Here is a 15,914-nt window from a genome sequence, read left to right on the forward strand (position 1 = left end):
ACTACGAGGAGTGCCAGCATTCCTTCATAAAAACTCTGAGGAATGCAGTAACCTTATGCAAGTCGGAGCCACACAGGCAGAGTGGAGTAGTAGTGTCACATGTAGAGATGGGAATTGATAGGATTTTATCGATACGATTCCATTATCGATTCGATTCTTTATCGATCCCCTTATCGATTCCTGATCAATTTATAATTTAAATAAATAGGAAATGCAACAGAACTAAGCTGGTTAGAATAACAACATGCAACTTGACATTTCTGATTGTCATTTATTGTCAGAAAAATACAAAAACTGTAAAAAATAAAACATTAACTATAGCCTACACTTAAAATAAATTTGAGATTCTCTTAAAATGTATTTATTTTTTTATTCTTAAACTAATTTAATCTATTGAATAACGACCTGTTGAATGTAACTACAGTTCAATATCTTAAACTAATTTAATCTATTGAACTGTAGTTGCATTCAACAGGTCGTTATTCCTCTGACTTCTGTCTCACACACACTAGGGATGTGCATCTCCATCACTGAGGCCGATGCGATGCGCATCTCGATACGGTGCCAACTATACGATACATTAACGATACATTTGAAGCACCGGGCGATGCGATACGATTCACCCCCTGTTGAGATACGATACGATTTTATTCAACATAATGCGATTCGGGGCGATACGATGCGATTCAACACGATGCAAAATAATGATAGAATTTTATGGTATGACAGAGGATTTGGTTGTATTCCTTATATGCAGCTTATATTATTATTAAAAATAAAAGAATCTACTGTAAGACCATTTATATATAAAACTCTTGGGTGCCTAAGAAGACTTTTGCATAGTAGGCTACCGTCTTTTCTATCCACTTTAGCTAAAAACACACAATGGCTTATAGCAGACTTAATGATTTTATATGAGAGAGCGAGAGACCCTCCCCGTCTGAGTTGCCGTCGACAGTTGATGATGTCACACACACTAGACTATGATGTAAACCACACAGAGCCTGCCTGGATGCTTGTATGCCGATGCATGAAGCGATATAATTAAGAAACGAATAGCCAATAAATGTGAAGTTATCTTTGAACCCCTGTTGTCAAGAGTCTTCAATATACCCCCCCCCCCCCCCCCCCCTCCTCACTAATGGAACTGGTGTTGTCACGTTAGTTAGTTAGTTAGTTAGACACTGTAGTTTAGCGTTAGCTGAACAGCTAACTGGCGTTAGCCATGTTGATCAATTCTATTCATGTCTCCTCCTCGACTTCCACCGTTTGTTGATAACTGTGACGCGGCTCTCGCCTTATGTAGTAGCGAAGCAATAGTATCTGCTGTGTGTGCAGTCACAGTGCACTGCTGACAGAAGTGGATGAGAGGAAATTATATGAATGCATCGGTTTTGACCGACGCAAAGACGCTACAACAAGATGCATCGCGAGTTCAGCCTGAAATTTTGCAGATGCGGACTTATTCCACCGGTGCACTCACATCGTGAACGTTTATGCCGGCGCACCGATGCAAATCGATGAATCGTCACATCACTAACACACACAGAGCTCCCTCCCCGGGCTCCTGTCCTGTAAGGTATTGGCTTGTGTTGCTACACGGACACATTTGTATGTTGCATGGTACTGCCTGGCTTACCCATAGATATATATCTATGGGCTTACCAACTAGTAAACAAACACTCCGTCTCTTATTATATGTGAACTAAAGAGTACAAGGTTTACACAACAGCCCCCACCCGCTTTTTTATTGTACCTGTACCATCAGCTGTCAGCTGTTTATCTCCCTCTGTGAGCTTGATTAACTAGCGTTAGCTCACGTTAGCTAGCGCTAGCTCCGCGGCTAATCTTAGGTTATCCTGACTAAATCAATGACTAGGTTCTAAAGTATTAGAGTTGTTTTAACTGCACATAGAAGCAGCCAAACAGCGGGAGCATTTCGGGAGAATATGACCAAAACCCAGGCAGTTTCGAGGCTTTAAGTAATCAAATAGTCTGCCATGTCTGTAATCTAAGATTAGCCGCGGAGCTAGCGTTAGCTCCGCGGCTAATCTTAGGTTATCCTGAATAGGGGTGCACCGATGTATCGGTCGGGTATCGGTATTGGCCGATAAGTGCCTTGTTGACTGCAATCGGCCTATAAGCTCGAATGTGCCGATGGGCAGTAGCCGATAAATATCCATCAATTTGTGTAGCGTCAAAAGGCAAAAAAAGTTCAGTCGCGACTTGCACAACGCCGCTAAGAGGATCTGGCCGGTAATGCACTTTTCAGAATTCGAAGAGGAGGGTAGATCTGCAGTGCAGCTCGGTGACATCGAGTAGGTTATTACAATGGAATAAAAGCCAAAACAACCTTGCCACGGACATGTCCGTGGTTGGTCCTCAACCGTTGGATTTGAAACACGGATTTATCTGTGGTCGGGCGGGACTGTGTTAAGCCTGAGCCCTAAAAATACATACCTAAGTAAATGGAAGATTGCTCCACTTCTACAAGGTCCATTTGCATGTTCTTGGTATCTAGGGACATCTAGGGATCTCGGGGAATATATTCCCAGTGTCAGAAATAGTGTGTCTGTTACTAGGCTTGAGTAAATTGTGATGAACCAAAAAGGAGAATATAACTTATGATTTTTCTTTGCATCTTTGACAGTGAATAACAGCATGCTAAAAATGACCAGACATGAAAAATTTCTTGAGATCACGTGTACAAAAAATCGAAGGAAATTAATAAAGGGAAGATGATTAAACCATTGGTAAACAAACAGTGCTGAAAATATACACTTTGACTGCTGTTTTGACAGGGTTAGGGTCTTTACTCTTGGCTACATTCAGGGAGCGAAATTAACTTTTTGACTCACCGGCCAGTGGTGGGTAGATGGGAAGAGTCTACCCGCCAAGCATATTTCTTACCTGCCAAAATTTTTTTGATTAAAAAAAAATATATATATATATTTTATATAAAAAAAAATTTTTAAATAAAATATATATTATATAATCATACTTGTAGTTGTATTATCTGCAAGACATCGCCACCACGCAATAAGTCAAAATGCTTGCTATCTGCAAACAGCTCCACTGTCTGTGTGTATACTTGAGTAGCCTCCAGCTCCAGCAAGGATTCTCCGGCCCTGCAGCTAGACCCTATATTCAGCTAGACCCTACATTCAGCATGCAAGGATTCTCCGGTGATGCAGCTGGACCTATTTATAACGTTACCGTTCTTTTGTCAAATCACATTCAACATGCCCTCAGCTAGAATACGCATTCAATCAATGTTATAAGACATTGATATCAGGAGCCATCTGTAGCTACTGCTAGCCCGGTAGATAACGTTAAGACAATTTAGTTTACTGGGACAGATGGATCAACGTGAGCTAGCTAAGCTAGCTAACGAGGGACCGGAGGTATTATGCACTCGAGTAGACTATTGCTGGAGCATTTGTTGATATCAGCAGCTATCAGTAGCTAGCCAGCTAGATACCGTTAGACAATGCCTCGTCATGTATTAAACTAAAAGTGAATAGTTGACTGGGTCATTGTTTAAACAGTAACGTTAGCTCTTGGAGGTCCGATATAGACTAGAGCAGATGGAAGTAAATAAGCCAAATGATAGCTTCCGATTGGTCATTTGCTTTTTTTCTCATGAAACCAGTTACGTCACTCTACTGTGATTGGACCGTTGACTTGAGTGCGATGTGGGACTTGTAGTTTTTTAACGATCTCGCGGCGGAGAAAAAAAAGACGAGCGGCTATAATCTGTACTCGCACAAGAGTATCGTTATGAACTACACGTCTACACGCCACACGGCGGGCAGCCCTCTAAGTGTCATGCGCCAAAGGTAAAAACAGCCCGCCCCTGGCGGGCGGCGGGCTTTAGTTTCGGTCCCTGGCTACATTTGAAGAAAAAAAACACAACATTAATTCATACATTCTGTAGGAGATGTATTTATGACGTGATGTCATTATGGTCCGGTACCGGACCCCTCTGGCTTAACACAATGGGGACGAACAACGTGTTTCGATTCCACCCGTTGTGGACAGAAGCACGGATAAATCCATGGCAAGTTGTTTGCTTTTATTCCATTTTAATAACCTATTCAAGGTCGCAGAGCGGCACTGCAGATATACCCTACTCTTTGAATTCAAGAAGGTGCAATACCGGCCAGATCCTCTTAGGGGCGCTATCGCGATAATGCAGTTTTTTTTTTTTTTTTTTTTTACTTTCAATGGAGTTTTATGCTAGCTCGATTCTGGATCTGCAGCCTGTAGCTTGGATTACGTTTTTAGATTCCACCATGCAATAATAGGATTTATCATCAGCCAATGGACATATCGATCTACCAGATGGCAATCGATAACGGGGAAATGCTCGGGGGGATCCCACCGGACCACGGTAAGATCTTTTTCACGTAAAGTACATCCCGATCGGTTGTTTTGATAGCCATCCAGGCGTTCGGCATATGAGGCTAACACGGTTATTGGTAATCAATAATCAGAAACGACGTCCCCCGCCCCCCCCCCCCCTTTCATGCATACATGCGTGAGGATCGTGCCGATCATATGCAGTTTGAGTTTTAACTGGAGCGTATCTATAACGATATATGCCATTGGATTTAACGTTATTAGCCCATTATCTCGGCTTCCAGGAAATATACTAGACCAAATCCGGTATAATGCTTATATTCACGGCACTATAAAATGAGAACGTATTGATGGGGAAAAAAATTCTTTAAGCCATTTTGAAGGGACGGTTTATGGTCTCAATTCACAATGAGAATGGACAGATAGCAATACTATAAAGTATAGATTTAGCTCTACAAACAGCCCCACGTCTGTTTACATATCCCGGTCCTCTTGAGATTAATTAGACTCATCCCAGTGGCCGCGAAAGTGTTAAGGGGTTAAATTGATTGACGTATCAATTAAAAATATATATATATAATAATCTTTACATCCAGAAAAACCTGTTTCCAAAAACTGCCAAATATTACAAGCCAGGACTTGCTCAGCATTAGTCCGATTTTTTTTAAATATATATAAACCTGAAATGCACTACAGTGATTATTTTTGCATCTTGTTGCCAAAAGCTGGACTGTGGATTTGAACCAGGGAAAGGGGCTTTAATTCCCAGGATATATACACAAACGTTTTTGGGAGAGGGGGTTAAGCTACCGTGCTTGGTCAATTGTGCCAATTCATATAACTAGTGAAGCAGGTGTTCAAGAGGCAGTCTTCAGTGCACGAGTCATCAAAACAGTTTCTCGTACTTACCTCTTCTGCAACCTGTGTATTGCCATGCTTTTTCTCTATGTCTGCATATTTCTTCCAGTAGCCATAGCAGTAGGGGTAACGCAGGAAGAATAAGTCAAACGCATTCCTCACAGCAGTCAGGATATTCTGTTGGGACAAGCAAAACAAAATCTTAACTTAGGCTAGTTAGCATTACAATTATAAGATTATGTAATAGGCTAGCTGTTCTTTGGACGCCATTGTAATAGCCAGAGCTGGGCGATATGGAAAAAATCAATGCCACAATAATGATAAGCACTTTTTCTCAATACAATATTTATTGCAATATCTGCTCACATAGTGTAATCATGTGTTATGTAATCGAGTTTATGTTCATCTCATTGAAGTGTGGTTAATGTAAAGTGTGACATAAAACCAAAACGGCTATTTACACCAACGTTCGCTCAAATATTTCAGATACAATTTTCTGATGAATTTGGGTCAATATGTGTGCCTGTTATCAATTCAGATAACTTGTGTATAATCATAATTATGATCTTTAGTAAAAGACATAATTATGATCTTTAGTAAAAGACAATCAATTATACAGATTTATTGTCCAGCCCTACATTGTTGGCTGGGACATGGCAACAACTCACCTCTTGCTCCACAAACTGCAGCAGGTAGACCCAGCCATTGAAGTCTTCAGGGTTGTCCTCGCAGCTCTTGAAGAGCTTCTCACACTCAGAAGGGATGTATGGCTCCTCTGGAACAGCAGGCTCCTTTTCCATCTCTTTGGTCGAGTCTTCCAGCTCCATGACATCCTCTGCCGCCTGAGATTCCTGGGCCTCATCTTGGAGCAGAATACAAGGAAGGGGTCAAACAGCGTTGTGATGGCACTGGCAGATGTTTATATATTAGGGGTGGAACGGTATGCATTCGAACCGTACACCGTTCGGCACGACCTCCCCGGTTCGGGGCGTGTGTGTATTGTACGGTTCACGGGATGAGCAAAATATACATCTTCATTTGGCAGGGAGCCAGGTAGGGCTGACCTTCGAAGCTTTTTTTGGCAATTGAACGATTTTAATTAGAAGCTTCGAGAGAGAGAAAAAAGAATTACAAAAAAAGATATTAGTTAAAATATTTTTTTTGCTTTTTTATCTTATGTTGTGGGACTTTTACAGCACTTGGTAAACTGTTGTTTTTAAATGTGCTCTATAAATAAAGTGGATTGGATTAATTAAGTAGCCCCTTCGTGACTGTGACGCAGCCAACAAGGTTTCACTCGGCTGCGCTGCCTGGGTGCAGTGGGGCTGCTCTCACAGCCAACGACATGACATTATATAATTATGTTGCAACCTTCTTCCATCAAGCAAACAATTATATTATATTTAATTTATCATTTATAATTATATCAGACAATGCACCTACAAAAGCAGATGATTACAATTAAATTAGCCAACTTGGTAACACATTAGTCATAGCAGCATAGGCATAGCCTTATTAATGTTTTGTGTGGCGTCGCCGTCGTGTACAACGATACTTACGTTTTTTATGATTTGACAAAGTTGTTGTAGAGTTGTGATATGCCATTTTCTTCTGGCATATCTGGCACTCGGCTTTTTGGGCATTGTCTTTGCATATTTTAAAGTGTAACCACACGTCTGATGACTTCTTCGTCGACATGTCTGCTGCACATGTCCTTGTTGTTTTCAACACAGATAATCTCCACATGCTTGTTGTAGAGAGGTGGAGTCAAGGCGCCGCTTACTTTCGTTTCATTGGAATGGAGGCGCAAGATTTTGGAGGCAAAAAAAAAATTCGATATATTTTTTTTGTGTTCGAAGCTTGTGCCAACGAAGCTTCGAAGTATTTAAGACAGCCCTAGAGCCGGGAAAGGTGACGCACCGGCTGCTCAGCTGGCAGCAGGTGCTAGTCAGTTTGTGGAAATGGCAAGCGCAATATATTATAAATGAATCTTCATTACGACTTTAAAAACATAGCCATAACATTACATAGGCCTACACACATCATAACGTTAGCATGGTTTGTACAATTTGTTTGTTTATTTTAAATAACACCATGACACTTTTCCTTTTGATAAGAAATCCAGCCATATTCCTTTCATTGTATTTCAAATACTGCACTTTAATTTCAAGCGGAAAACTAATCTGTTGATGGCCCTTGTCTATAATGTGGCCACAAAAATAGAAAAGTTTAATTATTTTATTTTGTTTGCACTAAGTTAATACACTTTGACAAATGTAGCCTATATTTTTCAGTCAGTTCGGTCTGCCAAACATTATTTAAGGCACACCGCCGCTGTAAACCTTTTTTATTTTATTTTTTTAAATAAATGAGAAGCATGTTTACATTTTTAGAGTGTTACATTTAAAAAAAAAATGTAAAAAATAAAAACAAGGTATATCGAACCGAAAACAGTTACCCCAAAACCGTGATACGAAATGAACCGTCAATTTTGTGAACCGTTCCACCCATATTATATATATATATACACACACGTGTTTTTATCTGCTTTCGGAAGGAGGACCCTGCTGTGTGCTATATCCCCTGATCGTACGAGAACCCGCCTGTGCATCAACCGCTGCTCATTTAACGTCTCTTCTCCCGGATCATCCCCCGCCCGTACGAGAACCGCTCTCTGTGGACCGAACCCCGCTAACGGACCAAAACGCTGCTCTAGAATTACGGACCGGCTGATGATCACACTAACCCCTCCTTTTTCCCTAAACAGCATTAAAACTGCTGTTAAACTTGCTTCTACTGTGTGCAGTGTGTATTTGGTTAAATCCAGTCTAGTGACAACTCATAACACCCCTGAGTCTGTCACAATATATATATAGATATCTAATTTCAGAAGACATGAGGTATGGACCGACATGAGATCAAAAGTGGCTGTAGGCCTTTTTGAATAGTCTCAATCAACTCAATGCAAAAGGAAAAATTGTTGCATGACTCTCGTCGGTGAACTAGCAACTTGGTAATGTATCGAGGGTTATTGAATCAATCATTCCGAAGTCAATTCTAGTCCCATGTAGCAGACCACCATACCCATAGATCTGAAAAGGATGATATGATGTACTGTATGGCAATGGTTGATAATGCATTCTTCATTTCATTACCTTGGACTCCATCCTGTTCAGCAGGTTCTGAAACTGTAGTCAGCTCCTGACTCATCTGTTGAATGTGTTTCAGAGACTCTGCTGTGTCCTCTACAGAAGACTGCTGGGTCTGCTCTGTGTGCTCTTGCTCCATCGGTGGTGGGGGCGGCGGTGGTGGTGGTGGGGGCGGCGGCGGCAGCTGTTCATCCCCTTCGAAGAGCTGAGCGCTGGCAATCTGGAACTGCTCTACCGCCTTCTCTACTGATCTCAGCCCAGTGTGGTCCCACTGCTCTACCGCCTTCTCTACAGATCTCAGCCCAGTGTGGTCCCACTGCTCTACCGCCTTCTCTACTGATCTCAGCCCAGTGTGGTCCTGTTGCTGGTCTGGCTGGTGTTCCACGAGAGAGTCCTCGGACTGATCAGAGGACTGAGACGAGTCCTCCTCAGGCAGGATGGTGGTGAGAGTGTCAGTAGGAACATTGTCCATGGACCAGTCTGCGGCTTGGGTGAGGACAGGAAGGTCTGGCAGAAAGCCGTCCTCGGAGCCATCCATGGCTGGGGAGTCCCCACTGTCGGGGGAGTCTGTGTCCAGCATTCCCGTCATCATGGGCTCGTCTAGGTGCAGGTCTGTGAATACCAGATGATACGGCAGTTTGACCATCAGGTGAATACTGTTTTGCTCACATATTATATTTCAAATGTATATCAAAGCCAAAAATAATGCTTTGTTAAATGTTAAAGAGGGGGGGGGGGTATATGTGGGGGCATGTTCTCCACAATGTCGTGCATCTAATAAAGTGCATGGGAACTTGTGCGAATATATGAAAACAGGATAGCCACCTTTGCCCGTTTAATATTGACACAAAACGCTCTAAAATAACGGTTTAAGATGTCAAAATGACACCACTGATAAGAGAAGCTACTTCCGGAATATATAACTTAAACATATTGACATCATGATATAACTGTGCAATTAAGCTATATACAGCTAGTAATCTATTTTCAAACACAGCAGCTAACAGTTAGGTGAAAAGCCATCCGTGGAAATGCTCAAACCCGAGATGATGATATGCAAACTCACACATAAGGTCACCATGTTGGAAGCCGCAGCTGTTGCAACAAGACACTTCCTACTAGTGCCATTATTGTCAAAGGGGGGGGGGCAATTTAGTTGATGTTGCTAATATAATATAACATGCTCGGAATATCTGTTAAATCCGTGAAATTACATAACGTTAACTTAAAGCAACTAGCACATCGCACTTGGCGAGATGGGAGTCGCTACTCACTATAACTGTTAGGCACATGTGTGCCTGATATACGGTGACACGCTGAAACCAGAACGGTGACTTATTTACATTTCAGCAATAGTCAAACATAGCTTCTTCTGGGCCTAGTTGACATTAGGTCGGGAATGACGTTAATTTGCTGAGTGGGTAACGTCTGCGTTTTGACATTTTAACAATAAAGTTATCTAAAATGTTACATTTGTTCTATAATGTAAAACGTATACTTGGGATAACACAAGTTCCCATGCACTGCTTGGTTCCACACACGCAGTCAGCTAATGTTAGCACTGGCAGCAACTCGATCCCATCTCCACGTTAGCTAGCATACGTTAGCTTCCCTGCTAACGTTAAGCATCTCGCCGATTGTTTGCAATGGAATTACAACACAATGTAATATACTACACCAAACATTGAATGAGGGGGAATTGTTTAAGAATCTTACCAGTATCTTCCATGAAATTTAGCTCAAACTATGATGTGGCAATCTCCGTTACTTTATCTAACTAGTAGCTGTGCCGCCGCGGCTGTAACTCATTCTCCACAACTTCGAGGAGGCTTTTCAGCGAGAAGGGCAGACACACAGTGCGCGTGCGGGGGGGCGGGGCCCCGATAGAGACTACCGCAACACTTCCGGTGTTTTGAGCTCAAAGGAGAGTGCGGGGGGGGCGGCGCCCCGATAGAGACTAGCGCAATACTTCCGGTATTTTTAGCTCATAGGAGAGAGCGGGGGGGGGGGGGGGGGGGTCTATAGAAAATCCCAGGGTTATTTTAGAATAAACTGCTTTTCGAGAATTTTAGGGGGGGGGAGTTCACAGCCTAATTACAGCCAGTCACAGGAAAGGTGCCACTCACTCCGAGTGAAGGAGAACACATTTATATAATGTAGGCAAACGCGTTGAAATCAAACCAAATGATCTCTAATTTTATTACATTTAAACCATTATGCAAATGTTATATGTTGTGACTTTGAAGCGATTATAATTATAACACATCGGAAGCCCAAGTGGCGTCCATTTCAACGCTCTGCAGCGCGCGCATGCCAAATGGCGTAGTGCACGGAGTAGGGTATATCTGCAGAGCCGCAAGCCCAACGTCAGTAAAACCGAGTACAAGGCCCGAAGTCCCGCCTCAAACCTAGTACAAGCCCCGAAGCCCCGCCCAGACGTTGGGCTTGCGGCTCTGCAGATATCCCCTATTGGAGTGCACGCGCCGCGGAGAGGAAGTGGCGGGTGATGTAGGTCCGCACTTCTTCCGGTAACACAGCACCGCCGCCCGCCGCTGTGACTGAACGGCTGGGGAGAGAGAGCCAGGGAGAGAGAGAGAGAGAGAGAGAGAGAGGCGAGAGAGAGCGGGGAGAACTAACCTGGGGACCGGGGGCTGCCGCAGTCACAGGTATCTATCACATCATTATCCCGCCTAGCGTGTTTTGTAGCAGAATTCCGTTTTTCGGAGCCATTTTCACCCCAGGACTGTGCGCGACGATCTAAAGTTGTGCTACTGACACCCCTCCCTTTTCCGAACCGCTCTTGTGTTACAGGGAAGAGCTGAAAGTCGGATGAATCAATGACCTTTTGGACGCTCTACCACTGGATGTCCCGGTGCAGATACACTGGCGGGAGTGATCTCATTTTTGTCGCCATAACAATGAATCCAAGAGACCTACGGTGCGTCTGAAATCATCGATTGGGAATTGGCAAAGGGCAAGTGTGGACACCCGGCAGGCAAGGAGGAAGTCGGAACTACGGGCTTGAACAGGGGCCTAATTTGAAAAGCGCAATCATAGTTCGTCCTTTTGAAATCTCCTCTTCACCGAAGTCCAATGAACGCGTTGGGATTTGTCACAAAACTGGGATCCGATATGTGGATTTTGACGGGAATCAGGGCTCAAGGGCTATAGTTTTTTAAGATCTGAACGCGGTGGATTATGGAAGTATTTCCCCACCCTCTTCTGTGTACCTAATTCCTGTTGACTGTTGTCTCGCAAATCACCTGCTCAGGACAGGTCAGTTTTTCAACTGTACATTTCTAAGCCTGCAAATTGATCGTTCCACTGTGTGCAGCAGCTGTTCAACTTGTGAGAGTGCTGGCTTTTAAAATATTGACAGTTGTGTCAGCCTACTATCACGTGGATGTGTGGGGGCAGCAGCAGACAGACTGATCAGCTGTATTGAATATAACTGTACTCTCTTTTAACGTGAGAAGTTGTAATTTTCTACAAAAGACCTGAGTCTTTATGCACAGCCAACAAGATGGGGAAAATGCTCTCAAAGATATTTGGCAACAAGGAAATGAGAATACTCATGCTTGGACTTGATTCCGCCGGCAAGACCACCATCCTTTACAAGCTGAAGCTCGGCCAGTCGGTCACCACCATCCCCACGGTGGGCTTCAACGTGGAGACCGTCACCTACAAGAATGTGAAGTTCAACGTGTGGGACGTGGGCGGACAGGACAAGATCCGGCCGCTGTGGAGGCACTATTACACGGGCACACAGGGCCTCATCTTCGTGGTGGACTGTGCGGACAGGGACAGGATAGACGAGGCCAGACAGGAGCTCCACCGGATCATCAACGACCGGGAGATGAGGGACGCCATCATCCTCATCTTCGCCAACAAGCAGGACCTCCCGGACGCCATGAAACCCCACGAGATCCAGGAGAAGCTGGGCCTGACGCGGATCAGGGATAGGAATTGGTACGTTCAGCCCTCGTGTGCGACAACAGGAGATGGACTATTTGAGGGCCTGACTTGGCTTACCTCAAATTACAAATCTTAATGTTTCGCCACCGACGTCTGCCTGGACTATTTTGTAGGCTACAAACACCAGAGAGAGAGAGAGGGAAAAACAGCAAGCTCAAGCAATTAAAATCAATAACATGACTTCTCTAATGAGTATATATCTAAGAGAAGTGTGATTATATTCCCTTTTTTCCTTTTTGATAATGATTTCCCTATAACCCAGATTTTCTTTTGAAACGAGACAACTGCTTTGTCAGGCTTTCTTTTTGTTTGCTTTGGCTCTAGTATTCCACTCACATTCTGTATAATCAATACTGTGAATACTTCATAACATATGTTGAGCTCTTAATACAGATTCTGTTGTCTTTTTCCTCTTTTCTTGTATAATTTCTTTTAGGGGACTGTGGGTTAGGGCTTGCGTTTATATTTTTGGCAGTCAATACCGAAACTGCCCCTCATTCAGTTTTTTTTCACATAGTATTCTCAAATCATTACCCAAGTTTGAATTCAACGGGTGGGAAAGTCCAGGGGCCTCTTTTTAGGACACAACTTTGTTCATGTCTGTACCGGAAACTATGGCCTACATCAGCATATCATCTTTCATGGTTCATAACTGCCACAGTGGGTTTTAAGAATGTGTATTATGGACATGTTGGGACCTCACAGAAGTACTGTTTTCATTGTTGATTGTACCCAAAATGCGGAGATGATCGTGGAACCGTGTTGGTACCTACTTCAAGTACAGTGATTCCATCCATGATGTTTTCTTGGGGAGGTTTTCCGGAGGGAGAGACGGAGAGAGAGAGACACGTGGATTCTGGATATACGGACACTGTGATATGGATATATTTTTGTTTTGTTTCAGGATCAGAGTCTTCTACTACTAGTCTTATCGCCTCTGTTTATTTCCCCCCCCCCTCCAAGAGCTTCCATCACAGTTGAGTATTTGTAGTTTCAGCTGCCTTTTTGGAAGACCTCCAGTTACAGGTGCTCACAACAGACACGGCAGTTAGTATGGCAGAGATGGTCCTCGCTGCTGAGTTTGCACTATGACAAGGGGCTTACCAACAAGGTGGTGAGGAAACAAGAGGGCCTGGGCTGGGCTCTTTGACTTAAGTGCACACTTTACACTTTCCAACTGACTTTTGGACCCTAACAAGTGTTTACCAAAGCCCCAACCCCCACCACTCTCATGGTGCTTCAGTAACTGACAGACCTTCCTTGCTTTCTTTTTTTGTTTTTTTGTCCATCCTCTGCTTGTACAGCTAACGTCATGCAGACCGGCAAATCTACTTTGTGTTAAAAAAAGAGAGAAAAGAAAATCATTTGTTTTTATTTGTTCTTTTTTTGCTATGCTGATGAAATAATAAAAAGATATATCCAGATCAATACGGAGAGGGGGGCTTTTTCATTAAGCGTTCATAGCCACCGGTGCTCGTCGGGAGACAACTCGACCTAATAAGTACTACAGCGAGTTAAAGAGGAAGTGAGATTTTTTTTTTTGGGCGATAAAATGGTCGAAAGAGAACCCTTTTAGAATCAACTGTGAATTCTGTTTAAGCCTGTTTCCTCTGCTCTTCTACGTACGTGTGAGTCATAGGCTGTGAATAAATTATGACATCTCTGGTTTCGAGGTTGTGATTGGCAGGTATACGCCTACTTTTGCCTGAGGTTTTAGTGTGTCACCTAGATCTGTTTAAGCAAAGGAAAGTTAAGTAAAGCCTGGCCATGGTTCTCATATAATGTATTGTACAATCAAAACCTTTTTGACAGGGTAAAGTGGAACAATCCATAGTAAGTTATAGATGGGATGGGTAATCTCGAATACCTTCAAATGTCTGTATGGGACTGTTCATGGAAGGGTTTATTCTCTTATAAGTATACACCCATGTACTGTACACTTTACAAATTTTTTCCCACAACAGTAAAATGTTTAAAATATTCTTGTGTAAAAAGGAAACGTTCCTTGAACATTTTACACGCTCAAGATTTATTTGATGCAGGACAAGATTTATTTGATGCAGGACTGGCCTTGAGCCCCCCCCCCCCGATTGAAGGACCCCACAAGAGAGATTGAAATGTTTCTTTTTTTTCTTATATATTATTTCAATGGTAATCATACAAAAACGGGTTGGCTAGCCAATATATTATTTTTTATTATTAGACAAAAATCAATACAATTATACAGCTTTACAAAGTAAAAGACCACAGCCAGGATACAAGCAAAACGAGGCTCACAAGAAAATACAAAACAAGCTGTAGGTGTACGAATGATCCAAGTATTGACAATAGTCAATAGTATTGGCGGTGGCGGAATACCCCCAAATCAAATGATGCTTAGGGCTCCATAAAGGCTTGGGCCGGGTCTGATTTGATGATAACTAGTATTTACCCTGATAGACATAAACTGCTGTTTGCAACAATGTTACCACAAAACACTACAATTTAATTGCAAATCTGTTGGCATGTGCAGTGAATTTGGGTGCGAGATAACTTGTTTGGCTCGGGATGTGAGAGTGATGTCATGCTTGTGTGACCAGTAGGGTTAGGGTGACAGGCTCACAAAAGACTAGCCCTGGCAGCCTGCCCTGGGTATACAAGTTGCCCCGTAGGCACAGATATCGGATCAACTTACCCTTTGCAAGCCATGAGAAAGGAAAACGCAAGTTTGTCCTTCAGATCAGCGTCTGGGGACGTTTCACTCCACATTCTACAGCTCGGAAGGAAAGAGAAGTGAAATGTGGGTATGCAGTGACATCACCATGTGAAATATCAGGAAATGCTCAAGGGAGAAAATGGTTGTCATAGTAATTGTTTGACAATCACCCAGTGTCAGGATCCTCATTTGCTCTCATTCATAGATTAGTATATTGCTGGTCATATATATATTGTTTAAAAAACATCCTCTTTGATCAAAGATATTGGTGAATATTAGTTACTATGTCAGTGTTCAAAATAGTAACATTAACAAGCCATGACTTTTATGTGAAGGAATGCTGCTCTCCCTATCTCTCTGGTCAGTGTGGTGGTGGAATGGGCCCGCCCTCCCTATCTCGCTGGGGGGGAAATGGCCCTGTTGGCTCATGTGGTGTTTGCTCTGCCACTGTTGATTTGGAGTTTGACCTGTCGCCGCACTGCAAGCGGCACCATTCATGTGACTCAGTGCAGTATGAAGGACAGGTAGTGAAACTGAGGTAGCCAAGATTAAATGCGGCAGGCTCGTTATCAATTCAAACAGTCCTACATACCTTAGCAATGGTTTAAACTTAGGCCTCACTCGTCATACAAATTACCATGCCCTCATTTTGTGGCGAGCGTTAAAAAGTAATGAGTCTTATTTGCCTTGCATGCAAACTATGAAGCCTCATGGACTGGATCTCAATTGTTTTCAATTGCAGCTTCATTTCCTTATGTGCACTACTGCTCCAGGTAGGAGAGAATGGGAAGGGGACGCGCCCAGAGGAAATCTACCGGCCCGGCACCTCCCCCTTGTTATCAGAAGTGAGCGAAGAAAGTGAACGAGTAGAGAAT

At 43.0% G+C, this 15,914-nt stretch overlaps 2 protein-coding genes across 2 annotated transcripts in view; one reads left to right on the forward strand and one right to left on the reverse strand.

The window, feature by feature from the left end:
* The window catches only part of prpf39 (PRP39 pre-mRNA processing factor 39 homolog (yeast)), a 28,470-nt gene extending 18,256 nt beyond the window's left edge, over positions 1-10,214 (reverse strand). Inside the window, exons 1-4 of the mRNA XM_084314435.1 lie at positions 10,086-10,214; positions 8,376-8,981; positions 5,889-6,082; positions 5,272-5,397 (exon numbers count right to left, since the gene is read on the reverse strand). Of these exons, the coding sequence (XP_084170561.1) occupies positions 5,272-5,397; positions 5,889-6,082; positions 8,376-8,981; positions 10,086-10,098 (939 nt within the window). The 5' untranslated portion in view covers positions 10,099-10,214. The remainder of the gene's footprint in view (positions 1-5,271; positions 5,398-5,888; positions 6,083-8,375; positions 8,982-10,085) is intronic.
* Positions 10,215-10,901: 687 nt separating this feature from the next.
* arf6a (ADP-ribosylation factor 6a) lies at positions 10,902-13,772 on the forward strand. Its single transcript, XM_084314731.1, has 2 exons — positions 10,902-11,035; positions 11,181-13,772. Exon 2 carries the CDS (start codon positions 11,893-11,895, stop codon positions 12,418-12,420), a length of 528 nt encoding a protein of 175 aa, XP_084170857.1. The 5' UTR covers positions 10,902-11,035; positions 11,181-11,892; the 3' UTR covers positions 12,421-13,772.
* The last annotated feature ends 2,142 nt before the right edge of the window (positions 13,773-15,914 follow it).

Source organism: Notolepis coatsorum (assembly GCF_963971535.1).
Source record: "Notolepis coatsorum genome assembly, chromosome: 5".
Classification (NCBI taxonomy): Eukaryota; Metazoa; Chordata; class Actinopteri; order Aulopiformes; family Paralepididae; genus Notolepis; species Notolepis coatsorum.